The sequence below is a fragment of the Notamacropus eugenii genome, chromosome 6, assembly GCF_028372415.1.
Source record: "Notamacropus eugenii isolate mMacEug1 chromosome 6, mMacEug1.pri_v2, whole genome shotgun sequence".
Lineage (NCBI taxonomy): Eukaryota > Metazoa > Chordata > Mammalia > Diprotodontia > Macropodidae > Notamacropus > Notamacropus eugenii.
In genome coordinates, this window is record NC_092877.1 from 176,074,303 (window position 1) to 176,096,845 (window position 22,543).

The 22,543-nt window shown below is 38.4% G+C and overlaps 1 protein-coding gene across 15 annotated transcripts in view; it reads left to right on the forward strand.

Moving 5' to 3' along the window:
- The window catches only part of ROBO2 (roundabout guidance receptor 2), an 820,467-nt gene that overhangs the window by 669,477 nt on the left and 128,447 nt on the right, over positions 1-22,543 (forward strand). For all 15 annotated transcript variants that reach the window (XM_072621616.1, XM_072621613.1, XM_072621611.1 and 12 more), the window contains 2 exons: positions 4,694-4,975; positions 20,689-20,845. In XM_072621616.1, coding sequence (XP_072477717.1) covers positions 4,694-4,975; positions 20,689-20,845 — 439 coding nt within the window. The remainder of the gene's footprint in view (positions 1-4,693; positions 4,976-20,688; positions 20,846-22,543) is intronic.

A 22,543-nucleotide genomic window follows, 5' to 3' on the forward strand; every position in this document is an offset into this window, starting at 1 on the left:
CTACAGTGAAGACTTGAGTTTAAATCCTACCTCAGACGCTTACTAGCTATATGACCTTAGACAAGTTACTTGGGGCCTATTTGCTTCAGTTTCCTCAACTGTAAATTGGGGACAATAATGGCACCTACCTACCAGGTTGAGTTGTGAGAATCAAATCAGATAACATTTCTAAAGCACTGAGCACAGCACATATAGTAGGTGCTTTATATATTATTATTGTTATTAATTACTTTCAAATAGTGCATTTTTTGCTCATAGGACACTGACAGGGAACTCTTTCTTTCTCTTTACCTAGAAAAAAAGGTGGAGCCATGGCTCATTAGACTATAATCTCCCCAAGGACAGGAAGTGTCTGTTGGCTTTCTTTGTATCCCCTTCCCTTAGCATGGTGCTTTAGATATCCCCGGCACTTAATAAAGGCTAGTTGACTAATTGGCTGAACTCTTGGCCTTCTCAACTTGAGTACCAGGCTATTCTCTCATCTGTGTAGTTCTAACCTTATCTGATCCTGGACACTGCTAGTCCTTCCTTGAGAGAAGCACCGTAATGACACTGTCTCTTTTTCCTTACGTTCTTCCACCACCATACTGGAACTTCCTTCACCTTTTTGCAGTGCTAAACTGAGTTGTGAAAGAAAGAAAGAATGAGTGGGGGAGAGATGAAGGAAGGAAGGAAGGAAGGAAGGAAGGAAGGAAATAAAGAAGAAAGGAAGGAAGGAAATAAAGAAGGAAGGAAGGAAGGAAGGAAGGAAATAAAGAAGAAAGGAAGGAAGGAAGGAAGGAAGGAAGGAAGGAAGGAAGGAAGGAAGGAAGGAAATAAAGAAGAAAGGAAGGAAGGAAGGAAGGAAGGAAGGAAGGAAATAAAGAAGAAAGGAAGGAAGGAAGGAAGGAAGGAAGGAAATAAAGAAGAAAGGAAGGAAGGAAGGAAGGAAGGAAGGAAGGAAGGAAATAAAGAAGAAAGGAAGGAAGGAAATAAAGAAGGAAGGAAGGAAGGAAGGAAGGAAATAAAGAAGAAAGGAAGGAAGGAAGGAAGGAAGGAAGGAAGGAAATAAAGAAGAAAGGAAGGAAGGAAGGAAGGAAATAAAGAAGAAAGGAAGGAAGGAAGGAAGGAAGGAAGGAAATAAAAAAGGAAGGAAGGAAGGAAGGAAGGAAATAAAGAAGAAAGGAAGGAAAGGAAGAAAACTGGTCACAGAAAACTTATTAACTGAGATATTTCCACTTTTATGTTACTAGCTTTGTATTACACTAGAGTTTCATTACCATCCTCATAAGCAATAAGAATAACTTACATTTACATAATACTTGAAGTTTGCTTCACAACAATGATAAATGCCTGAAGATTAAAGCACTGAGAAGCTACCTTGAGAAACTGTTAGCCATTCTTTTCTTATTGGAAAGTATTTCATTAGTAATAATTAAGACTATAAAAATGTTTTTCCTGCATCTACTGTGTACCCTTTCTAAAAACTTGTAGCCTGAATGACCATTACTGATATGTTAAAAGGTCAGTTCAATTCAATAAGTATTTATTAAGTAAAAATCATGTTCAAGGCTCATATAAGTAAGTCATCAAAGTCATGAGTCCTAGCTTTCTCAACAGTCTCCAGAATCTATCCATTTCCCCATCTGCCAAAAGAGCAGCTCAGAATTCTCTAATTCTGTTATTTGCGCCAAGTGAAACTCACAAGAAGCCAATTGACACCCATACTACTACTTCTACTTCCTCCTCATAAATATGAATCTGTGAATGAGTATGATAGAAAGAATTGGAAAAGAATTCTTTCAATTTTATCAACAAGAAAACTGATATTCAATTTAAATCTTACCAGCACTGGAGGACAAAAATTGCCCAGAGTTTGAAGAAAAGAGCTTGACTAATTCCTCTCCTGTCTTTTGACTTGAACAAATTTGCTAACAATTTGAGTAAGAAATACACATTACTTGTTTAGTGCTTTATTTTGTACTGGAAGAGTCAAGTCCATTAGGCAGAGGAAGGGGGTTCTCAACTATATAACTAGTACTCATTGTCAGCCCAGCAGCTAAGGACAATCTATCCCCACAAATTATTCAGCAAGGGGAGCAGTGATAGGACTTACGTGCATGACTGCATAAATTATGTTGTCTTGAAGGCATGTATATAATGAATTTTGTTTGTTCATTGAACTGGAATGCCAGTACAACAAAACAGAATGAGATGAAAACAACAATTTGGATCAGAGAAGTGTAAATCAGTCCCAAAGTTTGTTTTATGTAGATGATTATATAGAGCATGTGTATATTTCTAAGTGATCCTAATTTTTCCACCTAATAGTGCCTCCCCAAAAAATATTCTCATATTTACCACATATGCATATGGTATGTATATGAATATGCTTATATATGTGCATATTGTTTCCCAAATAGAAAGGAGTTCCCTTTGGAAGAGGAACTGCACTATTTAATGTTTATTGTTTGAATCCCCAGGACCTGGAATATTGCAGGTTCTTAGTAAATATTTGTTTGTTGATACTATAGATGTAATACAAATTGTGTTCCAGGATACTAAGATTTAATTTCTGTGTTATGTTTGGATACATTTCTTCCCTGGAAAATATCTTCATTTATATATGTTTAAAATACAGAAAAACAAAAATTCACTTTAGAGTTCCCATGCTAAGAAAGTAATTTTACACTGCTTATGAAAATGATATATTGATATACATTTTACATCTTTGCTTTATTTGGATTTCATATTATTGGAAACCTTATTCTGATTGTTTAAATATAATATTGATAAGAATTGAAATTATTTTACTTTAAAAAAAATAGGGATAAGGGCTGATCCTATAGTTTCATTGTTATAAGGAAGTCAGCAACTTACAGATTTTTTACCTAGGTGCCTCAAAGGTTAAGGAAGTTGCTCGGGGTCACACAGCTTGTATTTGTCAGAGGTGGATTTCAACCTAGTTTTTAATTGGTCTGAGACTGGCTTTCTGACCATTACATCTTGTTAGCTCTCACCACGTGGCCAAGAATATGGTGGGACTTTCTTAATATATAGAACCCCAGTTTAATTTAAAATCATAGTATCAGAGTTCTAAACTTTATTTTAATGTTTTCTTGGTCCCATCAGCTCAGCACATACCATTGTAAAACAGAGGAGTTGGCATGACTGAGGTATCTGATGGCATAGACCTGTAGTTACTGGTACTGAGGAGGCAGAGACTGGTGGAATACTTGAGTTTGGGAGTTGTGAGCTAAGTAGGGCTAATGTTAATCTCATATGTTCGTTAAGTCTGGAACCAATATGACAAGGTCCCAAAAGTAAGGGCCCACCAGCCTACCTGAAAATGGAGCAGATTAAAGTTTCATTGTTACTAGTTGTTGAGATTAGGTCCAGGTGTAATTACTATATTTCCAGCCTGAGTGAGATAGGAATTTCTTCTCCTTTCCCTCCCGCACCAAAAAAATTGGAGATGATAGACTCTAAACAAGGGAGAATTTTTTAAATTACCTTGAACTGATTTTTATGGTAATGAGTCCCAATGTTTAGTGGTTGCTTCTTGGACCCAAGTACTTTTCAAAGCTGCTTTAAACTCTTTCTAGGGGTTTAGTCACTAATAAGCAGCTGTATTTAACTAGGAACAGGGAAGATCTACTTTCTTTCAATGTATTTTATTAACATGATCAATTAAAATGTTAACAATTTTGAGGCATTTTGAAATCTGAGACTACATTACTTTGGGAAGCAAGTCCTATAAAACTTGATGACCACAAATTATTGAAAGTTAGTCATAATTACTCTCTCACTGATACCAATATTATAGAATTCCAGATATAGCATGCCATGTGCTTATTTCTTTAAATGACTTTCCTTTGAAGAAGAAGAGTTACTGGAAAGAGGTGGCTTATCTGAATTACAAATACGTTGTAAAAATGATTCAGCGTACAGAAAATTATCAAAGGCAGTGATTGATATTCAGTGTTGTTTCTGTGGCTTGATTTTACTCCAACTTTATTATAACTTGAAACTGTAATTCTCTAGCTGTGAGTCAGTAGTATAAATTAACTGCCTGATCAGTGAGATTGCTTACTCTAGTTAAGTCCTGCTTTAAAATAACTTATCCATGTAAGTTTTCCTTTGTTTTATTTATCAACCATAGTACTGCTACATCCAGCTTCCCAGCTTTGGATGAAAATTAGATAATTGGAAGCAAAAACAAAAAAATGTACCTGAAAAGTATAAATTTTGAAATATTGGACATATTTTTGACATTCTTCCATATCTTTGGAGAGGAAGTAAAAGGAGATGTTTTATTCTATGATTTGTACATTCACTCCTTTCATCATTTCCATAAGGTTCCGACAGTTCCCTTGGATCTGACACAGAATGAACAATTGAAAGCATTCTTCAATTGTGAAATATTCCGAAGTTCGTTTTCATGGTTGAAGGTCCTAGCAGGGAGTGAGAGAACCGTATGGGTGGGAGATAGGAGATGGTTTTAAGCAGTGAGATGTGAAGGACAGGGGGTAGCCCTGTCACAGATGTTGATAGCTTGGTGATGGTTGTTTATCATTTTCCCTTCATTGGCTCATGCCATCTCAGCTGAAATGCAAACGTGCAGAATGACACATTTATTTTTCATCTTAAATCCTCATAGTTTTAGACTCCTTGTGCATCATTGATTTGTTTCATTCCCCCATGTTCACCACAGATGTGCTGCCACCAGTGCCAGGCCAAGGAGATAAAACCGCTACTATGCTTTCTGATGGAGCCATTTATAGCAGCATTGACTTCACCACCAAAACGACTTACAATAGTTCAAGCCAAATAACCCAAGCTACACCATATGCTACCACACAGATCCTACACTCCAACAGCATTCATGAATTGGCTGTTGATCTCCCTGATCCTCAGTGGAAAAGTTCAATTCAGCAGAAAACAGACTTAATTGGATTTGGTTATTCTCTCCCGGATCAAAACAAAGGTAACAATGGTGAGTCAGGTTCTTATTAATTCCCCAGGATCAAGAATCATATCATTTGTGCATGAGTTAGAAACTAGTCATTTGTGCTTTGACTCAGTGATTCATTATCAGGTTTACTACCTAAAAAAAAAATTAAACCGGCATGTGTACAGTACTTTGCCTAACCACCGCCACCACAACCACACATCACTTAAACCCAGTCTTTCCATGTTTTTAGTTCTTTCTCATGTAATCAGCGAACCATCTGTATTTTCATTAGGACAGAATAGGTGGAAAAAAAAAAAAACCCAACCAAAAACACCATTTCTCCACCGTCTCACGACATCTGCTTCTAATTTGCTAACTGCATGATCTGCATGGGCTTGTGCTATGAACTAATCACATGATGCCACTATGACCTTTGCCCTTTAACCCTTAGCCTTACTTTACATCCCTGACTACCGAATGGCTGAGGGATTGTCTAATAGAATGCCACACAACCAGTCACAGGATTTCAGCACTACCAGCTCCCACAACAGCTCAGAGAGGAGTGGCAGTCTCTCAGGTTGGTTCCCTTACATAAGGAGAAATGCGTGTTTGTCAGCAGCTTGTAACCTATGTTGCTAATAACAGTGAAGAAGTTAAATTGTTTAATATGGTTAATACCATAGCTACAGTTAATACCATTACCATATTCAGGCATTTATCCTTTTAAACTACTGTGATAATAACATTGTAACTCAGTAACATGCATTGTGGTTTTGGTTTTTTTAAAATCCCACACTATCCTCATTTGTATCCAAGCTGTACAAGATTATCTTAAAAAAAACAAACCAAAACAGTGTGCTCTGACTTCAACACTTTTCAGAATATATTCGTTTTGATTTTTGACCCTATCCGAAGGATTTTGATGACCAAGAGATCAAGAGGACATTGTTATAAGATCCTGTCACAGTAGCTTGGCATGGCTCCCAAAGACAGCCTTACAGCAAGACTGCTGTGAATTAGATTTCAGAATTGCTGTAATTCCTGTATCTAGTAATTCTGAAATGGTTGCATTTATTTTCTGTTCACTTTTATGATTTAATTTAAGTTCTTGTGCTCAGCCTCACAAGGTGGTTGATATTTGTTATTTTTTTAATTGAAATGCAATATCTACAAATAACTGATGGGCAACTATTTTTATACTACCAGTCCTTCTTTACTTAAATACAGATACTTATTCAAATTCATTCCATTTTTAAGTGTTTTATGGATTTTTAAAACCCATTAAAATTTCAAAAGACTTGGACAGTTTTTGTTTCAGAAAGAGAAAGAAAGTTCATAATCTATAAGACTGTGTTTCATTCTCCAGTAGACCAGGAAAAGAGAGGCACCTAAGTTTGCACTGCTGGCAAGGCGTACTGGTCTAACATTTTGTATTAAAGTTCTGAGAATATAAATGGGCAAGATGTAGAAATTTAAGTCATTCATATAGAGGTGATAATTGAAACCTTTGGAATAGATGATGAGATCATGTAGGAAGAAAGTGTAGATAAAAAAAGCTCCAAGAAAGACAGAATCTTGGGATAGATCCACATTTAAGTGAGGAGATGACTAGAAATTAGCGAAAGAGAAAGAAGGCAGAGAGGGGTTGAAAGAAAACCTCAAATATATCGTTATAAGAAGGGAGGGTAACTGACCCGGGCCGCTCCACAGAGTGAAGGTTCCAGGCAGAAATCACTAATGGGAAAAGGGGAGCAGGACTTATGAGGTATACAACAAGGTGAACACGTAATGTGGATAGTAAGCTGTTCCAGGGTAAAAAACTTCCAAACTCCGGGGGAAGTTCCAGGCATGGTTTTGAAGTCCAGAGAAAGTCAGGAATAAGTCTGGGAAGGTAATGAAAGAAGCCAGAGGAATATATAAAAGTATATAAAAAAGACATAGTGATCCTCAGTATAAAATAGAGAGGGCAAGGAAAATGATCAACAGTAATAACCAAAAATATCTTAAATCAGGGTTGAAGTCATTAGTGATCTTAAAAGAGCTGTTTTATTGAATGGTGGATACAGAAATTAGACTACAAGAATTTAAACTTGAGAGAAAATGAAGGCACCAAATTACTTATCTGAATGTCTTGGCAGTAAAGAGGAAAAATAGAATACGATATCTTCAGAGAGAACAAAATCATAAGAGAGATGGAAGAGAACAGAATTAAGCAAACAGAAATTCTTTTCAGCAAAAGATGCTAGCTATTTCTTTCTTATCTATGAAAAGAGAGAAGGAGCCAAAACAGAGGCACAGGGAGTCATGAAAGAGAGGGAATTGGAGGAACACTCTCAAGTCAGCTCACACACACAAAAATTGTATGTAACCAATCAATAAGTTTCTATTAAAGGCCTAATGTATACCCCCATAAAATGACCTTAACAATAGCAACTAGGATATTCACAGGCTTCAAGTCCCAGGAGGAATGAAAACATATTGATGGGGTCTTTTAGGAGGAAGGTAGAGATCATCTTATAGGGATCAAAGAGGAACTTGAGGCATCTTTCTGGTTTGACCTCCTGACAAGCATCAAAAAGCCAGAAGAATTTTGGAAAAATGAACACTTGCTAGGCCCAGAGCGGCCAATCCTTTATTATGCTTTGGGTTTAGGGGTCATGTGACTTCTGGTATTATTTCTGTCTCATTGAAAGCATATGAAGCAGCTGGCCTATAGCAGGCTTATACCCAGAAGGAGAATCCCAAGTGGGTGGAGGGAGCTTATACCGTAATTCATTTATTGGGGAGAATATGTGGACTTCTCAGCAAGTTTACCAAGTAACAGAAGTAACAAAGATGTTTGAGGAACCAGGTTTGGGAATATGACTTTATTAAGAACAAGTTTGAGAAACATGTTATATTTCACGCTAAGTTCTGCATAACTTGCATAATGTGTTGCTTCAGGGCCCTCAGGGGGCAAATATAGGCCACCTCACAATATTGAATCTGTCCTGCTCAGGCATAATAGCTCAGCCTCTACAATTAACACCTGAGAGCACTTAAAATTGTTTGCTTGTGGGAATTCTGTAGGATTTTCTTCCAGATCAATAGTCTCTATCAATCTAATGGTTTTACTAATAGGGTTTGCTAGAGCCTAGATCTGTCTAGAAGAAAAGTCAAAAAATGTTTCCTTCTGATGCACTTTAGACAGCTAGGTGGCCTCTTCTCTAATTCAGTCTATTCATTGCTCTACCTGTCTTGTAGTGTTAATCAAATAATAGCATAAGGTATTGACAAGGGCACACACTCTGTCTTGGTTAGCCAAGAAAGAGTCGAGCACTAGCTAGCTGACGGGGACTTTGGAGGCTAATGAGTTAATATTTTGCTAGTCAATGGCCTCTTCTGTCTCATTAACAATGATTTCAAGGGTGTCTTACAGTTTATGTATAGTGAGGCACCTGAGCCCCTGGGAAGAAGAGCTCTAGCAAGCCTATTTACAAAGTATTAGGCATGTCTGAGGGAGTCCCCTTTTTACTTTTGTAATCCTATATACTGAGGGTCAAGAACAGTATAAACCAGAATGGGTGATATATGCACCAAAAAAGGATCCTCACAGGGCAGGGAGAGCCCTGCTCCCACAAGTATAAATAACACCTGGGGTCATCATCACATAGTACATACATTAAGTTGTAATGTCACATGGTACAAGATTTAAGATTTCTCAGTCTCCCAGCATCCATAACACCATGGAAGCAGCAAATTGAATAAGGCAGGTACTCACTTAGGGTGAGGCAATGACCATTCATTGAAAAGGCCTGTTTAAGAGGTAGCCAGGGCATGGCCCCTTTAATGACGTCAAGAAAAACAAAGACATCAGGCTAGGTGGAAAACAGCAACAGTTACTATTGAAAATCACTCTAAAGCCAGGATGGTCCCTAAGAGCCCTTAGGCAGGGGCCCATTGGTGTCCTAGCTTCAGAGTGCAGTAAGTTTAAGGTTTGGGGAAAGGAAAGGGAAGGAGAGGAGAGGAGGGGAGGGGAGGGGAGGAGAGGGGAGGGGAAGGGAAAGGGAAAGGGAAAGGGAAAGGGAAAGGGAAAGGGAAAGGGAAAGGGAAAGGGAAAGGGAAAGGGAAAGGAAAGAAGTCAGTAAAACCCAAGTCAACTGGGCATTTTTTGGCCATCCAAATTTACCTTCCTTTGGAGTGGAGAAGGAAGGAGTGGGGGAGGCAGACAGGAGAGGAGGAACTGAGTTACCCAGCTAGCTGGGTCCCCATTCAGCCTGCTGCATCTACTCACAGAATTGTATTTGTCTGTTGTTGAAAAACACCACTCCATCAGAGAAACGATAACATAACTTGCACTTGACTTTGTTTGGAGTGAGGGAGGGCTGTGCAAGGTCACAAACCTCAATTCTCCAGAACCATCTGAATCCAGTGACCAGATATTCCTCAGGATGACCGGAGATGCGCCATAATGCAGTGGGAGACCTTGGGCCCTTTAGGCCAAGGTCTTTGCAGGTACTAACTTAGGGTAAGGTAATGCCCATTCATTGAATAGGCCTGTTTACGAAGTAGCCAGGGCATGGCCCCTTTAATAAGTCCAAGAAAAAAAAAAGACATCAGGCTGGGAGGGAAACAGCATCTGTTACAAATACATGCTTGGGTTATGAAAGGTTGTTTAGTGGGTATCAGCTTTGTGCAACCCACTACCTCTCCTGGCATAGCTTTCTCATTTTCTGGTACATAACAACATAGGAAAACAAAATTACTTGTTTTAGTTTCCAACTAGTGATAAAGACTAGTTCGTAGCAGGTAGTATGTGGGCATTGAAGGTCATACCAGCCTCATATTGATGACTTAAGAGGGTGAATAAGTATGAGTATACGAACCATCCCCCCCTCCCCCTTGAACAGGTCTTCAGGGAGAAGATGAGAGGAACAAAAACTATTTGATTTTGAATTTATGTTTGCTTTATGGTCACAGGCCTTTACCTCCATCTCCACCCCTTGCTAAGCTGTGTCCCATTACTCAGTCCAACGAATATTGTTCCTTTCTTGGAAAGGCAGAGTCCAAGGTGAAAACAGTTTAGGCCTATCCATGCCAGGGAATGAAAGGCTAACTTATCTTCATCTTTCAGTGAAGTCAGATCCTTGTGGGGAATAGAGTACATGTGAATACCTTGAGATATATATATATATACCTTGATACCTTCATCTTGTAAATCCTTAGGTTAATTTTGCAGAAATCAGCCAAGATATAATCAGATTACTCAAACTTCCAGCATACATATTTCTCTGGTGCTGAGATGGTCAGTTTTGTGTTGGGGTGCACAGCTGGGACAACTGTCTTGTATCCATTATTGGTATCCATGACAATCAGAATAAAGAAATAATGCTTTGTGGACAGTAAGGGAACAACATAAACCACTTGCCAGAAATGTGCTGGTTTCACCTCTCTTGGAATCTACCTTAGAGTCTGGGCTGGGAGCCTTCATGTTTCCGGCATAGGGGACACTGGTGACCAGCATCATTAGCCTTTTCTGAGGTTAGAGAGATGCCCCAGTTGGCTGACCAATTGGTCATTGTTGGTGTGCTTTAATATCCAGTTAAAATGTGAACCTATGTAGCAAAAGAAGAGATAGCTTGATTGTATGCCTTGTCTCTTCTGAAATTCCATGGGTCTTTCTGGTGCACTGAGATAAGAGTTATGAATATTTGGTGGTATAGCACCAGGGATATTATTTTATTCCATATGTTGGTACCCCACAACAGATTTCATTTGATTTGCTTTCATTTGCTTCCCTAGGTTCAATCATCCAGCAAGGTCTTTGGTGATGGGTACAGGAATCAGTGAATATGCATCTTAGAGTTCTAATTCTAGGAGCATGATTGTAGGTCGACCTATTGTATACATTGTATATTTCTGTGTAAAGTGTGGCTCTTAACAGTAGTGGCATTACATATTGCCACTAATGCCCATTTTATATGCCTAGTCTCAAGGTGGGGGGGAGGAGAATGCTGCCTGTGAACCAGGAAGTCTGCACCCTCTGAAAGCTCTGTATATCAAAGTTTTCAGTTAACAATTGGACTGAATTTGGGCTAGATAGTGATAGCCTTCTCATGAAATTTTGACATGCCAATAGCACCAGACTTAGCGTGAGATTGGATGTACCATTAGTCAACTCATCTGCCATGAGGGCTTTTAGTACCTGATCTAAAGCATTTTTTGGCAGCCTCTTGGACTAATAATCCTTGTGTCATCTATATAATGTAGGATCAACACCCATGGGAAGGAGGTATGTAGCCTTGGCTAATGTCCAGCCCACTAACTTATGTCATATTGAAGGGATATTAAGGTATCCTTTAGGCAAGACAGTTAAGGTATACTGGAGGCCCTGCCAGGTCTTGAAGGCAAACTGTTCTTGATCCTTCTTATTGATGGAGCATGGAGAAGAAGACTTTGGCTAAGTCAGTGACTGCACACTAGTCCCTCTTGATGGTGACTATCATTTTGTTAAAGTGACCATGTCAGTTGGAGTTATAGCGGACGCTGCCTTGTTAAGTTCTCTATAATCTCTTGTCAGTCTCCAAGTATCATTTATCATTCATCTTTTCCAATAGTCACACAACAATATTATTTCACGAGATCATGGGTTTCAAAATTCCTGCTTCTTGTACTTTTGCTCAAGGCTATGATACACTGTCCTTCCTGTTATTGGTACTGCCTGGTTTGAACAACCAGAAAAGGGCTACTTAATGCAGCTGAATGCTATCAATTCTACTTTCTTATTATACCCACCTAACCTGTTCTCTCCACTCACTCACCCCTGGTATAGATGGATCCTCATCACCACTTACTTAGATTATTGGCAGAAACATTCCACATAAGGAATTCTCCAGAAAACCTAATTTATGTTAAACAAAATCTCTGTCATGGTTTCAGATATCTAGTGAGCTTTGCCTGAACCCAGATATTTGAACTCAATTATTTGTCTTTTATGTCTTATGAGCCCATATGTTAAACCATTGAAAAATGCCATTATGTGATGCCCAAAGAGCTGGTTCCTAGATAAAGAATTGAAATTCATATGAGAAGTGCTGCTCCAGCCTAGGTCAAGGAGTCCTTTCTACAAACACATCAAACCTAGTGAGCTCACCTTCAAGCTCTTCTGCTTGCCAGGAATATGATCAAAATCTCCCCTGTCTCTTAGAATGTAAGATTCCTCTCACTCCATTAAAAATCTATCAACAAATATTTACTAAGGACTTTGCTCTAGGCACTGGGAATGTCATTTCAAAGAATGAAGTGTGTCCCACTTTCTGTGAACTCACCTTTTAATTGAGTACACAAATAAATACATAAGCATAAATATAAAAAAAATACAAATATATGTATATATGCAGAGTACTTCAAGTTTATTTAAGAGTTGAGAGGAATAGAAAGTTCATCGTGCTGAAGATGGTGGGCACTTGAACATCTTGTTAAAGGAAGAGGGGCTTATCTTATCTTTTGTAAGTCTTCAATAAAATGAGTTCTGCTTCTATGTTGAGACTCCCATTGCCATGATTTCTTACAACCCTTAGTCTTGTGTCCTCCACAGTTTATTTTGGTTAGCAGGGTGGATCATGGGACACAGGGGTAAAGGTTATGCTGTTGGTCAGAGGAAGACAGAGGGGAGGGAAATCACATTCCCAGAGTGGTATATGGCCACTCCATTATTAAGAAAGCAGTTGATTTGCCAAGGCTCTATGCGTAGCCCCAATTAGAGGAAACAATCACCCTATGGTAGGAGTTCTTAACTTTGTGAATATGTAATAGACTCCTTTGGCAGGCTGATAAAACCTGCAGATCCCTTCTTAGGTGCACATACACACACACACATAACTAATAACTAAATAGCAATTTTTTTTCTTTTACCCAGGAACTCTGAGGGTCTTCCCTTCCCAGTTTGATTTTATTTTTATTAAAGGGGCCATCCCTTAAGTAACTTAAAGAAGTCTATTCATTGAATGGGTGTATCTGTCTCAAAGTGAGAATGTGATAAGACCTTAGCCTGAAAAGTCCAGGGTCTCCCGTTGCATCCTGGGCCATCTCCAGTCGTCCTGATGAATATCGGACCACTGGACCCAGATGACTCAGGAAAAGAAAGTGAGACTGGTAACCTTGCACAGCCCTCCCTCACTCAAACAAAGTCAACTGCAAGTCATGTCATCATCTTGATGTCATGGTCCTCTGACAACAAAAGACAAACACAACAGCAACAACTTAATGCAGATTGTGGGAAGGTATGTTCTCTCCTTGTGTCCACTCTTAGTCATAGTACAACCCCTAGAATAACAGGTCAATGGCAGTATTAATGTTTATCAGTAGGAGTTGTTATGATTATCCATGAAATGCAAAGAGTCCCTATTGTCACATGGGCTTTGTCTTGTGTTCCCCATACAAGGGTACTGTAATAGAACCTGTATAAAGGTACTGTATTTTTTCACTAAGGGATTTTCATTCCAGGAATTACTATAACTTGAACCCCAGTTTCCAGGAGGCCTAAATAGTTCTGGGTCTCCCCATTAGGCCAGCATAGTTGCTGGTGCATAAGGTCAGCAGTCAAAGGGTAAGAGATCCTCAGGGTCCCATCCATAAACTTTCTAGTCAGGAATCAAGTCTTTGTAAAGAATTCAGTCAAGGTAAAGGGCTCCTGTGGTCTGCACATGAGAGGCAAAGGTCAAACTGACTCTGATTGTCTGTCCTGGAGCAATGTCAGGAATTTCTCTGGCCTTTGGTCCTCCCCCTCTGAGCTTAGTGGTTACAGGACACTAACCTCTGGACCCCTCAGTGATCTCACTCACTGAGTAAGGCAAGAAGTCAAAACCAACCAAACAGACACAAAGTACTCCCTGGAGGAGTTCAATCCATCTATGACATGTCTCTGGTGGATATTGTCAATTTCCTTTTCACTGTAACTTCCTCCCAACACACATTCACATCACTGGCACAGGCCTCAGTCATTCACTTTGTTTATGTTCTACTCACCTTAATAATTTCATCTAAGTTGCACAGAAAGCCACAGGAGTGAATGCTTTGCGTCTTTCTGGTGGGTTTTGATTTCTTGCCTTTTCCAGGGCTTAAGATCACAAAGGGTCCAGAAGATAATATCCTGCAACCACTGGGGGGCCACAGGAACTCTTCCTAATCAGAACTCCCCCATCCATGGTGGGAATCTTGGTTGTTTGCTTTCCCCACAGTGACATGTTGGTCTTTCACACCCCGCTTGACAAACAACCAAGAACCAGAAGGGTTTCAGAACAACCAATGCCAGTATTACTAGAATCACAGCAAGAAATGGATTTATTAGGCTTGCAGAATTAAGGTTCATCAGGTTCCCAGGCTCTTTGTCCCATTGGTAGCATACAAGATGCTTTGGTGTATAACAGGCTTACATTCTGAAGGAAGATATGGAATGAAGGGCAAGGGGAACATAAGGAAGTTTCATAGTTATTGTAACAATCATGTAGCAGGAGGCATAAAGAACATGTTTAAACAACAAGGCACATGAATATGGTTTTACAAAGAACATATTTGGGCAAGAGTATATTTAGAAAAAAGTCTCATATTGTTTTTTCACTAACTCTTAAATGCTTTGCACAACATATTGCATTAGAGGACTCATGGGTCAAACAGGAATGGCCTGACAATATGGAGTCCTTCTGGATCAGTTTGGGCCAGGTCTATGTCAGATCAGCCCAATGATGCAGGCTTTGGATTTGAGTAACACTCATGTACCATAAAATGCAACAAAAAAAATAAGTTTATTTACCATAGAATTAAAATAATAATACAATTCACTAACATTAAATACTGTTCCCCTCTAACACTCTATCACCAGGAGAAAATGCTGGATCAGAAAGACTCTCTAAAGGAAAGTAGAAACTTTGCAAAACTTCAGGAATACCAAGTCTCCATAGGTTATTTTTCATTTGTTTGCTTATTTGTTTTTTGGTTTGGGTTTGGGGTGTGTTTATGTCTCTAAAACTGGCCTTCTTGCCTCTTTTAAGGGAAACCTATGTAAAATAAACGTTATTCCACAACATATAACTTCCTGGGAGCAAGATCCCCAAAATGCCTAGAGGGGTAGTTATACTTCCTAAACAGTGTTGGGGATTTTACTAATAACCAATCTCTAGAAAAAGCCTAGCATAGGCAAAACTGTAGAAGAAGCTTAATACAAATCAATGAAAGATTTTTTAAAAATTCAAGAATATAAGTTATGAGTCTTGGTATGGACTTGGATCTTAGAATCATCAGATAGCCCCCGTGCCCCCATGAACTAAATCTGACTCAGGCTAGTTTACTGGTAGTTTAGTTTCAATATTGGAACAAAAAAAAAGAACATTATAAATCATTTAATATTTAGAAAAAGGAGACCTCCTTAGCTTTAGCAAGTGAATGATACTCAGCAAGGATAGGCCTTAAGGACACCTTAAGCTGATTTAGCTGAGCAAGGATTCCTTACCTTAATTGTCCCTTGTGATTCATCCAAGAATCCAAGGGAATGCCTGGAGCTCCTATTGACTCTTCTGTATTCATGTGACCAGAAAATCATGACACCAGCCTGAACTTTTAGTTTCCTGAATCAACCAAGCCTCAAGGATGGTCTCAGTACCTTTTATGGAAACATACCCCGATGGTCGTAGTCCTTCATTCTCAAAGAGGACCAAAATGATATCACTACATGGGGGTCAAGGTACGGTGTGTCCGACTAGCTAATCAGACCAATACAAGCCCAAAAGGCTCTACCACGGGTTGGGCACACATAGTCCATATGAACTTTTAGAGTGGAGATGTCTCTAAATTTGAGCATCTCATATTTCTTTTGAGTTACCACAATCTGCTTTGCTACTAGAGCACAGCTCCTTCTTTGATGTGGACATACCATTACCAGGCAGTCCTTTGTCAATGTCTCCCATATCATGCAGTTGATTCCATAGTTCTTCAGAGAGACTTTGAGAGAATCCTTGTGTCACATCTTCTGACCTCTATTTGAGTACTTGTCTTGTGTGAGTTCTCCATAAAATAATCTTTTAGGCAATTGTATGTTTGGTATTTAAACATGGCCAGCCCATAGGAGTTGCACTCTCTGCAGCAGAATTTGAATGGTTTACAGGTCAACTGTAGAAAGAACTACAGTGTCCAGTACCTTATCTTGCCAGATAATCTTCAAAGGCAGCATTTAACTCCATCAAAAGTAAAGCACAAGTGAAACTTGGAGGAATGAAGGATTCTTGGTTCAGTAAGAAAGCAGGTGGAACTAAGTTTTATGCTGATAGTAACAATCCAAAGTGCTTTTATGATGCCCTGAAGTCTATTTATGGGCCAAAGATATATGGTGCATCTCAGCTACTCAGTGCTGATACTCACATGAATTAGTGATAAGGACCTGATCCTGGAGAGATAGTCTGAACACTTCCATACTGTTCTCAACAGACTGTCATTAATCAATGATGCAGTCATTGACTGTATACCTCAGGTTGAAGTCAATCCCTCTCTTGCCAAATTTCCAACTGAAAAAGAGGTTTACAATGCCATTAGGCTCCACTCATGTGGCAGAGCACCTAGTACTGATGCTATTCCAACTGAGATTTGCAAGGCAGGCTCATACAAAAGACTCATACACTGCTCATATAAAAGCTGATGGAATTTTCTGGGTTATATGGCAAAAGGAGATTATTCCCCAGGAGTCAAGGGATGCCTCCATTGTCTGTCTCTATAAATGCAATAGATTGCCCTGTGAAATATCTCTCAGTCATTGTTGGCAAGATTTTTGTCAGTCTTCCCTAATAAGCTGATCCTTTACGTGAGAGAGCCATCTACCTGAGAATATGGTTCAATATGGTATTCGCTGTCTGACAACTCCAGGAAAAATTCCAGGACCAGAACAGAAATCTATGCACAACATTTCTTAATCTGACCAAGGTCTTTGATACAGTTTTGAGATGTTGTGGAAAATGATGTCAAAATGTGCTTGCCTGGAAAAGTTCATCAGTATTGACTGTGAATTTCACTATGGCATGCTTGCCTAGCTTCTGGGTGATAGATGGCACTCTCAAACTCTTCTAGTCACCAATGAAGTGAAGCGAAGCATCATGCTTTCTTTGCATGATGTCAGTTGTCAGATACCTTCAATGAGGATGAAAATGGCATCAAGGTCACCCACCACTGTGATGGTAAATTATTTAACTTGAAAAGGCTACTAACCAAGAGTCAAATGGAGGAAAGTTGGTACATAATGTTTTCTCTTCATGATTTTTTTTAATGAAAAGTGACTATGTAGGAAGTGTCATTCATCATCTCTGCTATAGTAATTTTGTTGGTTTTGGTGATTCTGCTCCTACCTTTTTATATTGAGAGATCAGCAGTGAATTGCAATCCTCATGATGTTAGGGAGAATGACCTGAACCATGATGCACTTAATGTTTCCTTTCCCACTATCCAGGACCTCAGGACCTTCCCCTTTCTAAGAGACAGTGCTGGTGGAGGGAGGTCTCTGAGGGACTGTTCCCTTCTGTTGGGTCTAGTTAGACACTTTAACATTCCCCTTATTGCTAGAAAGCAAGCCCCTTCCCAACACTACACATTGTTCCTCTAAGCCTTTCCTAAGAAGGAGTTAAACAATGATCACCAGGTGTTGTCCTGCCTGCAAAGTGTGGTTTATACTATAAAGCTGTGATGGAAGTGCCTGTTGCCCTTGCACATGCCATTAACAACTTTTCTGCTACTGGGCTGCCAATACCTCTGAGAACTATTCTGCTATAGTGTTGCCTCTGGAACTTACATCTCTGCCTACTGATTACTGTTGTCCTCTACCCTAGGAAATCTATTTCTGTTTTCTCTGAGGCCCACATCCCAATCTGTTGACTTGTTGTCTTCTGCCTTCTGTTGCCCTTGGAGCCCATGGTTTTGCCTGCTGGCCCTTGCATATCTACTTACTGCTTCCTCTGCCACAGTCACCTGCTTCTCCCACCCACCCCTTGTCCCAGCCATATTCCGGTGGTGGGCAACTACTTCTAATTCCAGAGCTCTTCTACTTTATGCTGGGACTGAGGGCTATGGTACTACCTCTGCTGGGGCCTGCTGCTACCTTCCTGTGACAGGTCTGGATCTTCTTGTCCTTATTTAAGTATTTATGAAAGTCAGCAGTCCCACAGTAGCCGTGACCAGTATATGCTTTCCACATTTCCTCCCTCTCCCAACCCTAGAGTGTTTTGAGTCCCAAGAATGTGATGCCCAGTACCAGCTATTTGCTCCATACAGATTGAATTACCAATTAGAACTAAGGAATATAGCCTCTTTGGGGGCCTTCTGGTTAAATAGGGCCTCTAGCCAAAAGATTTTGAGAAAAGGAAACTTGGCTTGAACTCCTCTGGGTAAGGATTCAGGGCTTCTTTTTAACCATTACAGGTTGATACGTGATCTCCTCTATGTGGTATTTAAGGATCAGAGTGTTTCAGAACCCACTCCTCCAACCCCTAAATTCAATTATAGGAATGTTTCTAGGTTCAAATACTTATGTTTGTCCTTAATTCTTAAAGAGGATCATGACATCAAAATGATGACATGACTTGTAGTTGACTTTGAGTGAGGGAGGGCTGTGCAAGGTCACCAATCTCACTTTCTTCTCCTGAGCCATCTGGGTCCAGTGACCTGATATTCATCTGGAGGACTGGAGATGGCCCAGTATGCAATGTTAGACCCTGACCCTTTCAGGCTAAGGTCTTATCACATTCTCACTTTGAGAGAGACACACCTATTCAATGAATAGGTTTCTTTAAGTAGTTACTCAGGGGATGGCCCTTTGAATAAAAAAAAAAAAAAATTAAAGTGGGAGGGGAAGACCCTCAGGGTTCCTGGGTAAAAGAAAATACTATGTGCAAACTAGAGGAAACACCAGAGGCTCTTGGCCTGTACATATTTCCATAACAGATGCACAATGGAATATGAACATTATGTTGAACCTGGAATCAAGGAGTCTAGGTTTGACTCCTGCCACAGACACTGATTAGCCATAGGCAAGTCAACACAGTTCTTAGGAATCTGATTTTAATCATTTCTAAAATGGAGATTTCTAAAAAAAAAATTACTTATACTACCTATCTCACAAAAATAAGGAAAGTGCTTTATAAATAAGGGCTATTATTATATGCAACATGAAAGGTCAGAGGGGTCTGTCCTTGTAACTAGCATACAAACATGAACAGTAGCCAAATTGAGTATATCCATTTTTCAAGGGAACGTCTCAAAGGAAAATTATACTTAGGAGGGAAGATTACATTCATAACTCATATTTTGTTATAATTGTATCAGTATTTTCATGAATCTCCATAACATGTCAGCATTTAGAGTAGAAGAATAAGTACATATGTATTAGTACATAGTTAAAAGTTTTATCAAGATGGAAACTAGCTATTCGATCAACATTAAAGGCCATAGCTCTAGATTTCTTTTAGTTTAATGAAATGTCTATAGACAGGTAATAGAAATTACTGAGTGTCATAATTATATCACTATCAATCAAATAAGATATCTCCTAAAACGTATTGTAATGTCTTACTCTGTCAAGTAAAAATTTCTTGGAGAGTAGAAAAGAGGTCAGGCAAGATTTTATCCACCATTCTGTGATCCCTACAAAGGTTCTCTTTCCTACCAAATTATACTGATACTTTTTTTTTATCCTGATCCTTAGAACTTCTTTTTCTAAGATACCAAAGATCAATATTGTTTTTAATGGTAACAGAAATCCAGGCAAACTGGGTGGTGACTATAGATGTTCTCATATAATACTCTGTCATTCTGTTCATGAACTAATTATGGCCGCTGCCATTTTTGTCTGTTGTGAGAATAACTATCTATATTAAAATGGAATGAATGTTCCCACTATTAAAAAAATGGTGATCCCAAGCTCTCTACCTCCATTGACCTTGATTTTGATGTTCAAAAAGGATGATGCTTCATAATTTAAGATACTCTATTGTCTATATTAATAAAGCCAACCTAAGTTGTTAACTTGAGCTAAGCTGCTGCTGAATTACTTTTAATTTGTGCTTTTGTGCATGTGCAAATTTTGCATTCCAAAGTATACAAAATGTTTGCCCTATTACATTTCTACATCATGTTACTCAAACAGTGAGCAGTTCATATTATTTGTAAAAAAATTATTAATTTTTAAACTTTTTGAAATAGCACCTTAAAATTTTCTCAAGTCCTTTCAAACCATAGGTTTACTAAAAGTAAAAACATTTTGAAGATTAAAAAGTATTGCTACTCTGGATTAATTTTATCAACATGCCTTTGATGGTAAAGCATGGGGTTGTGTCCTTAGACATTCCATTTTCCACAGAGGGCTTATGCAAAAGAGCATCATAAATGCACTAAAATCTGACATTTGAAAGAATTTGTTATGGCTCATTATTTCTTTGAACAATGAATGTGTCATGAATATATGAACATATAGACATGAATATATCAATAAATGTACTTTGATAGTGCAAACATTTTAACTTATTCAGTGTTGAAGTGATGTAATGACTGTGAAAAGAAAAGCATCATTTTGAGTGATTTTATAAATTATTTTTCTCTTATTTTTATTGCTTATACTACTAACAACAGTATCACAATGAGCCAGGGTGTTTTGAATACATGAGTAAATCACATAATTTATTGGGTCAGATAATGTTTTGTTTTAATGTACTAATATTCAATATTTCTGAAACATTTATTGTTTCCAGGTGGGAAAGGTGGAAAAAAGAAGAAAAATAAAAACTCTTCTAAACCCCAGAAGAACAATGGATCAAACTGGGCTAATATCCCACTACCTCCCCCTCCAGTCCAACCCCTTCCTGGCACAGAGCTAGAACACTATGCAGCAGATCAGCAAGAAGCTGGGTAATATTCTCTTTTATATATTTATTTTATTTTTGATTTATGAAATAAAACAAGCATTTTCATAAAATACTATACATAGTGCAAATACTGTTGCACATGAAGCTATAAATGTATTATGTACAGCTTCCTACTCCTTTTAAAAATATAATAAAGTTATCTTATAAATTTCTTTTTTGTCCTTCCCTACTCCTTGTTAGAAATAGCTACCATTATACCTACCATCTTGTGCATTTTGTCCTTATCCTGCATGTTCCTTCCCCATCCTCCATTTATGCTTTGGGTAGCCTATTTGTTTAATTTGGCTCAGACCTATAATTTCATCATTGAAGGGAATTCTCAGAAAGTAAATTCCCTCTACCAATGAAGATCACTTCATAGGTACAGTAATAAATGTATATTGATTGATTAACAACTGTCTGATTTTGCTATTTTTTGTACACTCAATTCTCATCACAGTGACTGACACATCAGTGAATTCTTGTTGACTTGAATGGAAGCTGTTCTGTAACATATAATTTTAGAGCTACCTGGAACAATGACAGGTTGATGATTTATCTAGGGTCACAGAGCCTTTACGTGTCAGAGTTGGTACTTGAAGTTACATCTTTCCAACTCAGATATTTATTTTTTTATCTGCTAGTCTAGGCTCTTTTTAAACTTTCAAAAATATTTACTATATATTATTCATCTGACAAATGTAAGGTTTCACACACGAGTATCAATTATGAATTTGTCATTAAGAAGCCACTCCTAAGAAAGGCCAAAAAGAGAATAAATTCCTTTCATCATCCCATGTAATTTTCTAATGATTTGGTATCTAGAAATGACACAAACTATCATCACATTAGGATAATTGACCCAATAACCTCACTTGATCAATGGGGTAAGGTAATCATACATTGTTTATCCGGGAACAGTAAGAAAAGTTAAAAACAGTTTTTAAATTAGAAATTTCTCTTTGATCATCTTTTGTTTTAGCCAGAACGCTTAAAAAAATGAGGGGTATATTTTAATGAATTACCAAAAAAGCCAAATATACATCCATATATATGTGTGTGTGTGTGTGTGTGCATATATGTGTGCATATATATATATGCACACATACATACACACATGTATTCTGTCCCACCCCTCACACAGGGACAGGGCATTGTGTGAGGACGGCATCTCATACCAGTGGGCTTTGAGACTTGGATTACATATGTATATTTATGTACATGTATTTCTATTTAGAATAGTAAAATTGTACTCATTTTAATCATCTGCACACAGTACATTTGTACTTGTTTTCATCACAATACAATGAAATGTTGCTAGGTTTGTACAGCACATTGCATATTCCAAAATGTTTGCAAAACTAAATAATAACCATCATCATAATAATAGCTCACACTTATAAAGAGCTTTAAGGTTTACAAAACTTTTTACGTATGCCATCCCATTTAATCCTCACAACAACTCTAGGAGGTACATGCTTTTGTTATCTTCATTTTTCAAATGAGGAAACTGAGGCTGAGAAAATGTAAGTAACATAGCCATGCTCACACAACCAGTAAGTTATGAAGCAGGATTTTGGCTTAGGTTTTCCTGACTCCAAGTTAATCACTTTATTAGCTACACCATCTCGTTGCCTGAGTCAACCCTTCTCATGATTTCCAAATCACCAATTCCCCTGTGTATAAAACAGAGAATTTATTG